This window comes from Papilio polytes, unplaced genomic scaffold (genome assembly GCF_000836215.1).
Source record: "Papilio polytes unplaced genomic scaffold, Ppol_1.0 DF820844.1, whole genome shotgun sequence".
Lineage (NCBI taxonomy): Eukaryota > Metazoa > Arthropoda > Insecta > Lepidoptera > Papilionidae > Papilio > Papilio polytes.
Window position 1 is genome coordinate 538,555 of NW_013528360.1, and position 15,849 is coordinate 554,403.

Genomic DNA, 15,849 nt, shown 5'->3' on the forward strand with positions numbered 1-15,849 from the left:
TGCACACCTCCATACAAGCTTATATCAACGCGAGACAAAACAGTTGTGCGATATTTTAATCAAAGGTGTGCGCGCGCTCTAAGAGTAATAACAGTGCCAATGCTTGCATTTATATTTACATAAACATCTAACCATAGATATATAACCTAAAGATGAATTTCATACAAGTAGTTGATTGAATTTTCTCTTTATATTTTTCTATAAGCACTATTGTTACCAGTATAAATTAAAAAAAAAATCAAACAAAAAAATGAGACCCACCTGCAAGCATTACTTTTCGGATAAAAAAAGAATTATCAAAGTCCACTAGCGGCGGAGTTATGCTGTAACATATAAAAAAACATACAGACGAATTGAGTACCTCCTTCTTTTGGGAAGTCGGACAAAAAACCATAGACATTCAATACTGGCACAATCCGCTGAGAGCCAAGAGAAATTCATTTAAATTGAAAGGTTTTCAAAAATTATCATGTATTTTAAACAATAACAAAGGCCTTGAAGGCCAATTTTGTTAAATTTTGTCGTCCAGATTATCTGTAGGTTATAAATCTGTCATCTAACATTTACATCTTTAAAAGTATCTTAACGATATATATTTTTATTAAGTATATAACATGTTCCAATAAATATTCCAATATTTTTTATGATTATTAGTATAGGTTTCTAAGAGTGAAAGAGACGACGATATGTTATTATACAAGTGTTTTGACAGTGAAAACTGAAAATAAATCATTGCATTCAAATATATCATTATTCATTTTGTGACAATTCTATGAATAATATAGATTTCCACTTTAGCTTTTTTTTATAACATAAGGTGGCAAACGAGCAAGCGGCCAACAGAATCCGCCAAAGTGGCAAAGCGACCGCTGCCCATAGACATCCGCAATTGCAGATGCGTTGCCTACCATTATCCGACGGAGAAGGAGACGCACATAAAGAGGATATTTCCCCTTTCTATGTATCTCATCTATCGTCAAATCCACTTCCCCTTCCCATCCTCTCATAAGGAAAGGGTGGTAAAGAGAAAGGGACTTAAATTAGTCCTCCGGCACCACACTCATCAGACGAAACACGGAATTGCTTCCATTTCACCCCTGTCTGTGTGGTGGTGGTATTACTGGGGGCGTGGCCAGCAGCGCTAACATGTTAAAGCGGGCACTACCACTATCAAAAGGTCCCTTAGTTTATTTTAATTATGAGGTTGTTGAAATATAATAGTGATGTGAAAATGATTATTACATTATTAATAATGTTCAAATATTATTATGGAGGATACAACACCCTGTATTTAATATTTATTCCGAATACCAAAAGTGACGGATCCAATGTTTCTCATTTTAATAGCATTCAATTTGAATACATACATTTTGTAAAAATCAAGTATAGACAGTACAATAAAGTTTTCAAAAGGTTTCCTTTTCTAGTTTCCAATAATTTTATATACAGAAGGTTCAAAAGTCCCATAGCTCATAAGAAGTTAGACATCTACAGCCTTAGAAATAAACGTGGTATAAAGTAAAATATTAGTTTATACTCGGTTTCCTAAATTTAACATAATACCATGTTTATTTATAAGACTGCTACACTATAAAGATATTTTTAGAATATTCTTAATACACATTTCTACACACATATAACAGTACAAAATACATTTTAAATAGTATATTCAAGTTGTATAAGAGAATTTACCGCAATGAAAGGACGTTCCTAATACATGATCTAAAGCTTGCTACAGATGCTCAATTGAAACTGAACATACCGACGGATGAAAGGCTTTTTCTTTCAACCGCCATTTTAGGCGATATTGACTTATATTTATATATTCAAAATCGTTAATAAACAATGAAGTATGCACAATTATAGTAATTGAAATTATTTTCAGGATTTGCTATTATGTTTTTTTCTAAAAATGAAAATTTTTAACCTAATAGCGATTAAAACAAGTAGCCCTTCACCCATCGATATGTAGGTCAACTGCAACAACAACAATTTTAACTGTCTGTTAAACTGTACAGTTCAACTATTCAGTTAAAACCGATGAGTTAACTAAAGTACAGTTGGGGAAACCGACAGTGTTCCAACTCAAAAGCTACCTTTTTACCATTTTATGCAGAACAAAAATCAATACAATGAAGCTTAATATGTGTTTACGAAAAAACGATTAGATGAATCTAGTTTTTTTTAGTATTACCCCTTTACTACTATCTAATTAGATATTTGTAAGAGAAGTTTGTCTTGTTGCAAAGAACAGGGCAATTTTTCCCGAAATGGTACACCGCAGATATCCACAACTGTACATACATTTAGACTTGGTAATAAATTGTGAAAACTGTGCTTACATCTATACTAATATAATAAAGCGTAAACACACTTCTTTGTTGCCTAAGATGTCAGCAATTACAGCATATTTTTGAAAAATTCTTTCTTTAATAAAAAGCCCTACACTTCCGTTACGCTTTAGGCTATATATTTTAACTCCAATACACTTAGGGGTAAATAATTTGGATAAAAACCCTAATGTGGGAAAGAGACTATAAGTTGCTGCCAACATCAAGAAAGCAAGGTTACCATGCTTTGTCATGTCATGACATTTGCTATTGATAATTTGACAAATGTAAACAATGAAATAATTTTTTTGCGGATGAAGAAGCATGGCAACAGCTAGCTTATATGTAATGTGCCATACTTTAAGTCACATTGATAACTTAACTTGCAGTGTATATGTGAGTACCCATAATAATGAATGTAATATACCTAGTTTAAACACATACTAACATAATTATGAACAAATACATTTAATATGGAATTAAATAATATAACTAGAGTTTGAAATATAATATTAAATAAATGTAACAATAATTATAAAAATCAACAAAACTATAACTTTGATTTCAGCAACTTAAAAACTAAGTAGCAAGCTTCATATTTAGCGTATGAGTTGGCACATCAGATAAAGGATAACTGTTGTTTTGAATGTGCCAACTCAAATTACGCTGACAGTGTGAGTTGAGAACATCAATTTTTGTATTTGTATTTGTCATTTTTCGTTTGCTGACTGCTTCCCCCCTCCCCTGGGGCCTCATCTCAGTCGGCCGTCCACTGGAATATACATTACGAAAATAATTAATAATACATTAGTTCATAGAAGCCAAAACATCCTATGAAGGTAGTATTTGCTTTAAAATGTCAATATTGATGCATAATTAACTAACTAGACATTTATTTCCTATCAATTTCTGTAAAAAGTCATTATCCTATAAAACATTTGCAGATTTTGGCATTAATGATGTAAGTGGGTAGTGAATTTAATTCTCTGACTAAACATATAACTACAAATCAAGAAAACTTTGAATTTGGCAGAAATCAAAGCACTTAGGTAACATATGCTATAGTTTACAATGGCTGTTGGCACCTATGTCACCTTCATATGGTTCCCTAATGATTGACTACGGACATCACTAGCAACAGTGTCACACGGACATCCCTATTGTACATTCATTCACTATCTTGCACTTCGTCTGTCAATCTGCGCGGTCATGCATCGTATCTCGCGCTAATCTATTCATTTTTATTACAACCAAAATGTAACACAGTAATTAAACAACCATGAAACTAAGTACCAGCGTTTGATTTTGTCCATACAATAAGAGGCATAAACAATGGCTTTTTAGATATATTTCAATGACTATACATATGAGCTACAAAGTAATTTACACCTACCTTCAGGGTAGCTCCCCCATCCTTCTGGAGTTCCTGCTCCCTGCGCTCCATCTCCTCAGCCCTCTGCTGCATGCGCTTCACTCTCTCCGGGTCCTTCACACCGCGAGCTGCCTCCTCGGCTCTCCTCTTCTCCGCTGCCTCCACTTGCTGACGTCGTCTTGTCTCCTGGATACAGAATTTAGAGCAGTATTTAGTGTTAATCTTTATGTAGTAAGGACTATAGTTAACAAAATGATGCTTAATAACTCATACATGTCTAAAGATATAACATTCTAATTGTTTTGGTGATTAAAAAATATTTAAACAGTAGTAATAATAGGAAATCGATAAAAACTTATAACTGCGAAACAATAAGATGGTTCGTTGTGAATTATTAATGTATTTGTGGCATACATTTGTATATTGTTATTTCGTAACGACTTAATAAATAGATAAATAGAAACTAAACAGGAAAAAAACTTTGCGTCGATAAACTTACGGCATCTGGAGTTATCACGTCCGACGCCGAGGGTTTACAACAGGACATAAATATCCCCATTTTAAAATTAATATTACACTTTTCTACAATTCATAACTATTTCATCACAATCAATAACATTAAACCACAAAAACAACAAACATTCACTAAACATCCACAATTCGCCACCTGTCGCAAAAATCTATAATCTGTAACCTTCTGGTGATGCCAGTAGCTGTATCGATTTTGTACTATTTATAAAATGGTTTAACTTTAATTGAAAATTGTTTTAAAACACACTTCAATTTGTTTTGAGATTGAAATTTTAAAAAAAGCAATCGCTAAAGTTAATTAAGCATAAGTTAGTAGTCAAGAAGTGCAGTTCAGTTTTTTGGAAAAATTCTACATTTTAATCATTAGTAACGAGCAACACTGTTAAGGTACGTTCGGAAACTTTTGAAGTGCATGAATCCTCCTTTTTAGTTTTTTTTTTTTCAAATTACAATATAAAATCCAACTACAATATAATTTCATAGCAATGAATTGAAGCAATCAACAAGTATTGAACAAAAGCGCTACGGATTGTAAATATTAAGATTTATTCCGTAGATTCATTAATAAAACTCGGTACTCACCATTCGTTTCCAAAGTATGGTATTTATATTTGCCATTGCTGATATTAAGTTTGAATGAATCAAGTTAAAATATTTAGTAGTTCTGGAGTAAATATCACAAGAAAACAGTTCGACAACTGTTTACAATGAAATGGATGTTGGATCAATAACTGAAAATATAGCCAACTAATAAAAAGTAGGTCAAAGTGTGGCCAACAGAAATCTTAGTAAAAGCAAGCTTCTTCAAGGTATCACTTTATAAGAATTTCAGTCTCTTATTAAACAACACCTTGTTTCAAATACGTATAAATAATACAATATCCTACTGTTCCAGACTTCAAAGTTTAGTTTATTTTTCCTATCATTTTTAATTCCAGAAAACTCAATAGTTTTTTAGGTTGTATTATTGGAATTGACTCTTATTTAAAAATACAGTGAAACAAAGCTTTGATCGAAATTCCGACATTCCGATTTTTACTCGTATCAGAATCGGTATCTATACTTTTCTTATGTCACTGTCAAAAACTAAAATCGACTGATAAAGAACTTCTCTAACGCAAAGTACTTTTGGCCCGAGTCTGCGGCTGCTTGTTTAATTTTAATATACTATAATAGCAGAATTTAAAATGCTATCACGTATAGCTTTGCGTTCAGGTACGTACAATATTCTCAATAAATTAAATAATTATTTGAAAACTGGAATCTACATAACCTATGTCTTACAAGGTTTATGTAATCACCAATTTGACAAGTGCTGTTACATTTTCTGCAGGATTTTTATTAAAAATTGTTCTTAAACTACCATATTATGCTATATTTGCAATTATTCCTACTTGTCTTGCTTTGTATTTCTATTTAAGGCCATTTGAATGCATAATGAATGACTATGGAGCTGTATTGGTAATTTTTATTTGTAAATTAGGGATGGGATGGTAATTTACTTTACCTCCTATGTAACTGTTATTTGTACTAATCAAATTAGATATTATGGGTAGTTTTAAAATGAGGGTCTGTGAAAAGCTTAAATACTTTTTCAGTCTTCCTAACTTATATCTCATATGGTAGTGGGGTTACCTTTTTCAGCTGTTAAAAGCCTAAAGCATTGTTACACTTGAAAAATAATAATGATTTATTTATCGTAACTTTACAGAAAAATTACATTTTGAAGATGGTGAAGAGAAACTGGCATGCTTTTTAATATTGTATTTAAATTATTTTATTCTGTACCTGTAACATAAATTTAGTTATAATTAAACAATTAGTGTAATACATTAACCCAATATTCAGTAGTTTTTTCATTATGTAAAGAAAAATTGTCTCTCATCTTTATGTTATAAAGTAAACATTTTGGAGTAATATAAAATCACTATTTCATCAAATTACTGTAGTAAAATATGTATTTTAACTAATGTTAACTTAATTACTAGTAATAACTCGAATTAATTCTGTGTTATGTTATTAGAGCATAGATTTAGATCTTATGAGTGCCTAAAAACATTGTCTTTAATGGTTTTTGATTGTTATTTTATAGCCGCTGCTCGTCAGTCCGCTACTACAGCGCTAGTAGCGCGGGGCTCCGCCTCCGACGTGGCGGGAGTGCGCGATGAGAAGAACTTTCCCAGACCAGTACGAGGGGAGCCCGGCAAAGTCAGACTTGGATTTGTTCCTGAAGAATGGTAAATAGTTTCAAAGTTATGTTATACTAGGTTTCGGTCGCGACTTTGTCTGCGTGGGATTAAAAAAGAAACAAAAGTAAGGGGCCTATGTGTTCTAGACAATCCTCTACAACTGTCCCAAATTTTCACCGAGATGAGTTCAGCCATTTAGACTACAAACTCTAACAGACATCCATCCATTTTAACTTTCGCATTTACAATACTAGATTTAAAAAGTGTATTTTAGCATATGTCCAAAATTTTAATGATAAAACTAAAAATAACTGCTTTCAAGTGGTTAATTAAAAAAAAAAATTCTCAATAAGAAACTTAATTGTTTTACTAGATGGCGCTGTTCTTAATTTTAAAACAATTTATGGTAATGATAAAGTCAGTTTTTGCATTTATTCAGAATACTAGTAATATTAAAAACACCAATCACTGATTCACAAAACTATGGTTTTTCTTACAATTTTTTTTTAATCTGTTTAGGTTCCAATTCTTCCACTCAAAGACAGGAGTAACAGGTCCCTACACATTCGGTGTTGGTCTGGCCACATACCTGTTCAGCAAGGAGATATATGTGATGGAGCATGAGTACTACACTGGTCTATCCATCTTCCTGATGGTCTACTATGCCACCACTAAGTTTGGACCGAAGATTGCTACATGGCTCGACAAGGAAGTTGACGTAAGTAGTGTTTTTTTTCATATAGTTAAAAAAAAATTGACAACACTAGTTTTAATAATCGAAAATGTAGACTTCTACAAAAACTTGCCCTTAGCTTAGTGTGTTTATTCAAAAAATGATTATTTAAAAATATGGTGTAGCTTTCACCTGCGACTCCGTCTTTTGGAATTACAAAAATCAAAAGTGAGTAGCCTATCTGTTCTATGTCTATGCCAAATTTCCTCGAGATCCATACAGCCATTTAGGCTACAAACATTCATCGAAACATCTAAGTTTGTTTACATTTTATAAAAATTATCAATTATTCTTCAGGCAGTAGAGAGCGGCTGGAACGAGGGTCGTGTGCAGAACATCAAAGACCTGGAGCAGGCGATAGAAGATGAGAAGACGTCGCAGTGGCGCGCGCAGGGACAGGAACTGCTGATCCAGGCTAAGAAGGAGAATGTTCTTCTGCAGCTGGAAGCCGCTTACAGGGAGCGTATGATGAACGCTTACACAGAGGTATGGAATTTGTAAATTATTCTATACTACTATACTAATATTATAAAGAGGAAAGATTTAGATTTTTGTATGTATTGAAATAACTCTAAGCTATGTTATCACTGAGTAACATAGGCTATGTTTTTTATTATTTTTTATTTTCACACCGGTGAAGTCCGATGCATTAGCTGGTATGTAAATTAAAAAAAAGTACCTTCTGACTGATTCCTGATCTACCTAATATACATTACTAGCTGTTGCCCGCGACTTCGTCCGCGTAATATTATAAAATTAACAAAAAATAGCCTACGTCAGCTGTTTTATGGTGTAAGAATATTTGATATCGGCTCAGCAGTTTTTGAGTTATTCCAATACATACAAAAATGCAAAAATAAAAATCTTTCCTCTTTATAATATTAGTATAGACTAAATAATATTGTGATAACTGATGCGTAATATATTGTTTACTACCTCTGGTCTAGTTTATTATCTGTTTATTAACTGTAAATGTTTTTGCAGGTCAAACGTCGTCTAGACTACCAGCTGGAGAAATCTAACGTGGAACGTCGTTTAGCTCAGAAGGCGATGGTGGACTGGGTTGTCACCAATGTCACAAAAGCCATCACACCAGACCAGGAGAAGCAGGCCCTGGACCGTTGCATTGCAGACCTGTCGGCACTCGCCGCCAAACATTAAACTAGATTATGTAATATATGAAAATAAAGTTATCGCTTCGTGAATAGACCACATTGTCGCATTATTTTTAACCTCTTTACTCTTAAAATGAATAAAATCCGTTTCACGCCTGTAATTTTCTAATGGCAATAGTGTAAGTTCAGTCGCAAACCAATATATTTAAAAGAAAAAATCTGCAATTATCGCACGTACTTAATTTGTTGCTGGAACAATACTCGAAGTATAAATAGTAAAAATATTTACTTAAAATAACCCTTCAAAGAACATTTTATTGAGATGATCTGAGATCTCAAATTGTTCATAAACATAACCAGAAAATTTTGTGTTCTTATCTGAAACGTGTAGAATATTCATAGATTAAATATTTTTTTTCGATTTTATGCTGTTTACAATAATAAAAGTGCTGTTGCAATTTTAAGATTCAATGAACCCGACAAAAAGGAACCCTTTTCAAAAATGTCAAATTGACAATCACCTGACTGTCAAAAAGTCAACGGTATCAAGCGGCGTCCAAAGTGTTTTATTGTTTCGAACATATTAATAGTTTTATAACTAAATCAACAATGTCAGATAGCAGAGAAGGAGATAAGAAGGTAATGAGACATTATCAGAGCTAAGTGCACGGACCTCAACCAACACTATCACGTAACTGTCAATAATAATATTTTATCGTTTTATTTATCTCTTCGACCTTGATGCTCCCTAGAGGTCATAAAAAACCCTATTAACGACATTGCTTAGTTTATTTTTATCTATTTTGCAATAACACAAATTAGTTTACTAATCAGATAAAAATTTTTAGGCGGTAATTTATCAATGCAAAGTATTTTAAAAAATTAGTAATTGGTATTTTTTATTACCTCGTATACATGCGCAATAAACGGTATTTTCGCACACTTTTTCTGAGTTTCCTTTGTTGTTGTTTGCTATTATGTAAATTATATAACCTTTTTGGATAAAATGAAAAGTTACTGAAAACATTACATATGATTAATAAAGTAAATAAATAATGGATATGAATTCAAAATGCAGACTTTTAATACTCAGGTCTCTGGGATTCAAATTATTAATAGAATGAGTTATTTTTGACCAGAAACTATGATTTCTATACTCAAGTAGTTTTTGTGTTGCTGTATTTGATATTATATATTTTAATTTATACATAGATATTGGCTAAATAAATGTGAAATTATAAATTACAGACATATGACAGCAGGCTGAGGCCAGCGGTAAGCGAAACATTATTAAATACATTTCTATAGGTAAAATAAATAAAAGTAAAGCATGATAATAAAATATGTGGTAACAGGTTTTATTTCTATGATTGCGGATAACTTCTAATTATTATATTTATATTAAATATTATAATTTTTTTATTATTATCTGTTTTAGATAATTTCAATGCATGAAATATTTTAAAAGCATGTATAAATTTAGTAGTTTATTCACTTAAGGTATTTAAGACCTTCCCTTTCCAACCTGTTGTTAAGGAAAGGGTAGATCAGGGAATTGGAAGCATAGGTAGGGGAAATATCCTCTTTCTGGGCATCTTTCCTCCATTACTAGAGTTAGATATCTGCATATGTGGATGTCTATGGGCTTATTTTAGGGAATTCCAATGGTTGCTTGCTCATTTGTCACCTTTTATTATAAAAAAGTAAGAGTATAGCCTACTATATATGAATGTTTATCCAAATTGAAAGGCTGAAAACCAGCTCCGCATGGCTTAGGTCATGCGGTCCACGCTGAGCCTGCAGCCCATTGTTGTCGATTTAACTTTTTTTTTTTTATTTAGCTCATAAGAAACTGTTTTTGTGACAACAATAAAAGTATTTTTATTTATTTATTTATTTTATTATTAATATAAGTAACTAGCTGTTCCCGTGCGACTTCATCCGCGTAAAATTATAAAAAAAATGTTATATTGTTTACATGTGTCAAATTAACAATTGGAATCGTCAAAATGACATGACATGATGTCAAACCATGACAAACTTGCTTCCTTGATGTCGGCAACAACTTATGGTCTCTTTCCCACATTAGGGTTTTTATCCAAAATATTTACCCTTAAGTTTAACGGCGTGAAAATTTATAGCCTAAAGCGTGACGCAAGTGTAGGGCTTTTTATTAAAAAAAAAAGTATTTAAAATATATGCTGTAATTGCTGACATCTTAGGCAACAAAAAGTGTGTGTTTACACTTTATTATAATAGTATAAATATAGATTAAATAAAGGATAAAATAAACATATTTATATGTTTGAGGTATCATTTGTATTTTTTATAAATCATATTTATATTTTTCTTCGCAGTTATAACTGACAGGTGTCAATTTTACCGCCATTTTGTATTGTGGCTAACCACAAAACAAGTACATAATATATGGTCTACAATGTTTTGTTAGAAAACCATATCATATTGCAATTTTATTTTATCATTACAAATACTTCCTCGCATCTTAGATTACAAGATATCTACATATTATTAAAATACCTTAAGCATGGTGACGATGCTATTTAGAATCACGTTTTTCCTACTTCATTTTCCAACATATAAAGGTAGTTATTTAACATATACTTAAAAGTAACTACTTCTATTATCTTACTGTTTGTATTGTTTGGCGTATTGCGATGAAATATTGTTATTCGTAATCGAGAAAAACACGACATACTTTACAAGTGTTAATAAAAATGCGTACAAATCTGCGATATTTAAATAATACATATTAATACTTTTGATTTTTAAACTTTTTTTATTGCAATTTTATAATAAAATTTAAACTCGCGTCAACTATATACGTAAAGACGTTGCGAGCATGTCACGCAATAGTTGTAATAAATTGCCTATAAATCTGTTTATTTCTCGATTATAATTTTTAATGCCTAAAACAGACAGAATACTTGTACTGTCTTCCTGGATAGCATTTCTCAGTGAAAATGGTACAATATTTGCTCATATAAATCAAGACTAAATCTGTTAGTGGAAAAAGGGTTTAATTTTATTAGTAGTTACGGTAATAATCAGTTGTAAACATTTTATATTAACAACACGCAAAGTACAAAGTCATAGAACATAGAGTATACATGCGTTGAAATATTGTGATGTGACTCGTGTTTTTTTAAAGGGACTGGCCAAAGGCAAAGGCAACATTACTCTTCGTCCATACACTACTTTTTGCGGCCATTATTTTCTAATGAAATACGTAATATGGGAATTCAATAGTAGGAAAGCGTTACGTCACCGATTAGTAATAAATGAAGATATATGCTGGAAAACCTATGTTGCTATGATTAAGAAAAAAACGCAAATACAAACTTTTTAAGTACACAAACATAATTATATGAAAATATATTTTGTCGAAATTAAATAAACCCAGAGATTATAAGACGAACTATTCTAGCATCTTCTAAAAGACCGGATCCGCGGTAGAAAATACGTGGTCACACTTGTGTTAGATAACACAGGTTAGGGAGAACCAATTGTTATTAAGCGGGAAAAATTTAAAAAGGTTGTGATTACTCAGACATAACCTACTTACCTATTTCCACGTAAGACATGTATAACGTAATATATTTTTAATACGAGTACAACTAGATTCATGTACACAGTAGCTAATCTCTACGGACAAACTATTCACTGCGATGATAACTGAACATTCATATAAGTAATGCGTCGATCGTTTTATTGTTTAGTTGACGAGAGTCGTGCTCGCGCGTCGGGAATATTCTGTGACAGTTTTCCCGCCAAACTTTGACGTTGACGTGACGTAGTGATTTCTTTTTAAATTTTCTTTCTTTTATTGAAAAATGGATATGCTAAGCAAGGTAATTTGTTTTATTGTTTAATTATATTTAGATTTATTTTTAATTGATCTTAATGTTTTGACCTTATTGTAGATAAGAATCGTAGTTTCGCGTTTATCTTAATATACCATTTACAGTGGAATCATATAGATATTTGTAAGTTGAAATATGAACGAATTATTCGAAAAAACATTTTATCTTTTATAATTTTGTCTACACTATCAAACCAACAAATCGTCCTTTCATATTTCATATTTGCTCGCGATTCGCTCGCGTCAAATTAAAAAAGTAATAAAAAATATTGCCTATGTTACATATAAATTACCATTCTAATGATGAAAGAATTTTTAATATCGTCACAGTAGTTTTTACATAAATCGAATACATACAAAAATCCAAATCTCTCATTATAATATTAGTATAGATATAGATGTACTTTTTGATGTTTTTTTTTTAATTAAAAAACCAAAGAATATAGTGAATGATGTAACATATAAATATGCGATATTAAAACATGCTGGTTAAATATTATTCATACAAGCAATTTCGTAATTCGTTCTACCGATATCAAATATGACCTCTAGAGGTCGACAAACGTTTATCTTAAACCAAGGTACAATATCTTTAGTCTGGAACTATTATCTTAAGTAAGTCTGTATGACACAAGGGGGATCCATCTTTGGCGCCAAGAGGGGTCCCATAGTCGTTGTCAAGTCAAGAGCTTGACAAAATATGTAAATATATTTTGTCAAGCTCTTGACGAACCAGCTCAGCGGGATCATGTCCTCTATGACCCCCCTGTATCCGCCCTTGGTATGACACAAGTCAATGCATCCATACATCCATCCGTTTATTCGTAACACCAGAACTGCATGACGGATCTGGATGAAAGTTTCAGAGATAGGTTATATTGTAGACTAGCGCATAGACTACTCAGTTTTTTTAATATGAAGAATTACGTGGCTCAAGTCTCAGGCGACAGATAATCATACTTCATAATCATAATTAATATTAATCAAAGTTATTACTATTTATTTATCTTACTAATATTATAATATTCCTAATTACTAGTATTAGTCATCCATCTATTTCGCATAATTGCGAAAGTTTAGATGGATGAATGAATGTATGTTTTTAAGAGTTTGTAGTTTAAACGGCTGAACGGATTTCAATGAAATAAGGCATAGATATAGAGGATAGTATGGATGAATATATAGGCTACTCACTTTTGTTTTTTTTTAATGCCACTTGGACGCTATCGAGGGCAAAAGCTGTTAAAAGATTATAACCTCTTGAACCTGCACTTATTAAAAAACGTAATTATGAACCAGAAGTTGAATTGAAAATGGAATAAATATGTATTTAATTGGTTTTTTTTCTTTAAATAAGGAGTTAAAGGTTAACGTGGTATGGGCATGTTATGAGGAGGGATGAATCGCATGAAACAAGATGGTCGTTAGTTATGATTATAGGGGGGTACACCGGTAGAGGTAGGCGAAAGAGATGGATGTATTGCGTGAAAGGTGAAATGATCAAGAAGGGACTGATGGACTGATGGCCTGATGATGGACCCGGCGCGCCGACCCTACGGGAGTAGGATAAGGCAGGAGAGGTGATGAGTATTTATTAGGGTTTTTAAAAATATGAAACAATTTGAATTGTCACACGGAAGATGTTTAAATAGATGCTTGTTGATAGATAACGCCATTCAACAAATACATACATTTATATAAAAAAAACCGTGCCATTGTCTGGTTTTTATCGTATTTTTAACAAGACTTCGTTAAAAAAATAAACAAGAATTTCGCATTACATTGTATATTTAAAAATTGACTACTCGTTTATTAAGGAAATAGATTTCGCCCACGACTCCTTCCGCGTGGAATTAAAAAAAATGAGTAGCTTATGTGTTCTTCCAGACTATTCTCTACATTTATACCAAATTTCATTAAGATCCTTTCAGCAGTTTAGGCTACAAATTCTAACAAACATCCATTTCAACTTTCGCATTTATAATGTTAGTAAGATTAGTAACATGTGTATTTCAAACAACAACGGCTTATGTTTGTACATCTGTGTATGAAAACTCGCGTGGAATTTTACAAAACAGCTTGTAAACATGAATATTACAGGCCTACGTTCAGCAGTCGACTACCTAAAACTGACAATGATGATTACATTTGTAAAAAATTTTTTGCAACTCCGAAACATAGGTTATTGAAGTGCTTAATGGGTGTTTAGGCAATATTCTTTCCAAGTTAACTATTTACATTTAAGGAAATATTTGTATTTTTGTATGTATTTGATTCACGCAAAAACTACTGGGCCGATTATAAAAATTCTTTCACCATTAGAATGGTAATTTATCTGTGAGTAACATAGTATAAATTTTGTATTATTTTTTTAATTTCACGCGGGCGAAATCGCAAGCAACAGCTAGTTAATAAAATAATCGTTAAAATCTCACGTAAATTGGTAATATCTCTATAACTTAAAATGTAATCTTCAAGTTATTTGGTAAACAAGATAAAGTACTTACATTTATAATTAGAAATTTTACTGTTACGTACTTCTTACCCTCACATAAATAGAAATTAGTGTAACAATTATTTTCATTGTATTCTGTTAAGGCTACATTCACACCGAAGCGTATTTTGACATTTATAGTATTTGTTTGGCGCAAACTCAAGGTACGAACTACCTTTAGCAGAACCACTTAGGACTGGAAGAATCTTATCTTACTTAGCGCCAATAGCCTAATGGTTTGGGGTACGGACTAACGATCTTGCGTTCCAGGGTTCCAATCCCGCCATTCGACTATTGTTGGAGTTATAGGAAATTTTACTAAATTAACAAAACTCTACTTATATTTTCCATAAAAAAAAGTTTAAATAAACTTAATTGCAAGTGAACAAACAATCATACTTCATACTAATATTATAAATGCGAAAGTTTAGATGGATTGATGTTTGTTAGAGTTTGTAGCCTAAACAGCTGAACGGATTTCGATGAAATTTGGTATAAATGTAGAAGACAGTCTGGAAGAACACATAACCTACTGTTTTTTTTTAATTCCACACGAACGGAGTCGCGGGCGAAAGCTAGTATTTTACACATTTTTACTTATGGAGTTATCATGTTACTACGGTGTGACAGTCCGCCGAGATAACACGCACTATATCCTTATCATATGTTCAGTTAGCGTCGGCATATATACGACTAGTGACGTGCCTGTCGCGACTTTAATTAAAGTGTTAATTCCTTAAATTAATTGGTTAAACTGCAAGAATAATGAGTGAAAGAGAATTCTATAGATCTTGGGTATGTACATAATATATTGGTCTAATTATAATCATTTTCAAACTATCTATTATTAGACAACTTATTTATTTGATACTGTCGCTTTTAACTCAGAGCAATACTTCTCGTCAAGACTCAAGTTGCGCGCCAATCTATCCATACTGCTAGTGACATTGACAGCTGTCAGCTAGGGACGTGCCGTTTATGCCGATAATCTAGAGTTGCGCCAATTCTATAGCACGGTACTAATTTTATTCCTAACACTATGTTGCATGAAGTCTACAAAATGTTTTGTTCATGTTAATCTATATATCTGTACTATTCTATACTATCTATACTATTGTAGTGTACTTATCTATTTATTTAATTATCTATCTATTTATATATAACACTACATTTATTTATTTATCATTTATTTATTATATTACATT

General features: G+C 32.0%; 3 protein-coding genes across 6 annotated transcripts in view; 2 read left to right on the top strand and 1 right to left on the bottom strand.

Moving 5' to 3' along the window:
* Positions 1-2,633: 2,633 nt before the first annotated feature.
* On the bottom strand, positions 2,634-4,385 carry LOC106110140 (small VCP/p97-interacting protein). Its single transcript, XM_013291855.1, has 3 exons — positions 4,202-4,385; positions 3,724-3,888; positions 2,634-3,102 (listed from the first exon to the last, which is right to left on the bottom strand). The coding sequence occupies exons 1-3, from the start codon at positions 4,259-4,261 to the stop codon at positions 3,088-3,090; spliced, it is 240 nt and encodes a 79-aa protein (XP_013147309.1). The 5' UTR covers positions 4,262-4,385; the 3' UTR covers positions 2,634-3,087.
* A 925-nt stretch (positions 4,386-5,310) lies between these two features.
* Positions 5,311-8,367, top strand: LOC106110137 (ATP synthase subunit b, mitochondrial). The gene is made up of 5 exons (XM_013291850.1): positions 5,311-5,448; positions 6,326-6,470; positions 6,942-7,140; positions 7,453-7,641; positions 8,140-8,367. The coding sequence occupies exons 1-5, from the start codon at positions 5,421-5,423 to the stop codon at positions 8,314-8,316; spliced, it is 738 nt and encodes a 245-aa protein (XP_013147304.1). The 5' UTR covers positions 5,311-5,420; the 3' UTR covers positions 8,317-8,367.
* Positions 8,368-8,782: 415 nt separating this feature from the next.
* LOC106110167 (UTP--glucose-1-phosphate uridylyltransferase) overlaps positions 8,783-15,849 on the top strand; it is a 20,079-nt gene continuing 13,012 nt past the window's right edge. Inside the window, exons 1-2 of one of the 4 annotated variants that reach the window (XM_013291891.1) lie at positions 8,783-8,909; positions 9,519-9,545. In XM_013291891.1, coding sequence (XP_013147345.1) covers positions 8,880-8,909; positions 9,519-9,545 — 57 coding nt within the window. In that variant the 5' untranslated portion in view covers positions 8,783-8,879. Of the gene's footprint in view, positions 8,910-9,518; positions 9,546-11,968; positions 12,140-15,319; positions 15,440-15,849 lie in introns of those variants that run through there. The other 3 variants (XM_013291892.1, XM_013291894.1, XM_013291893.1) reach the window with 3 other exon arrangements.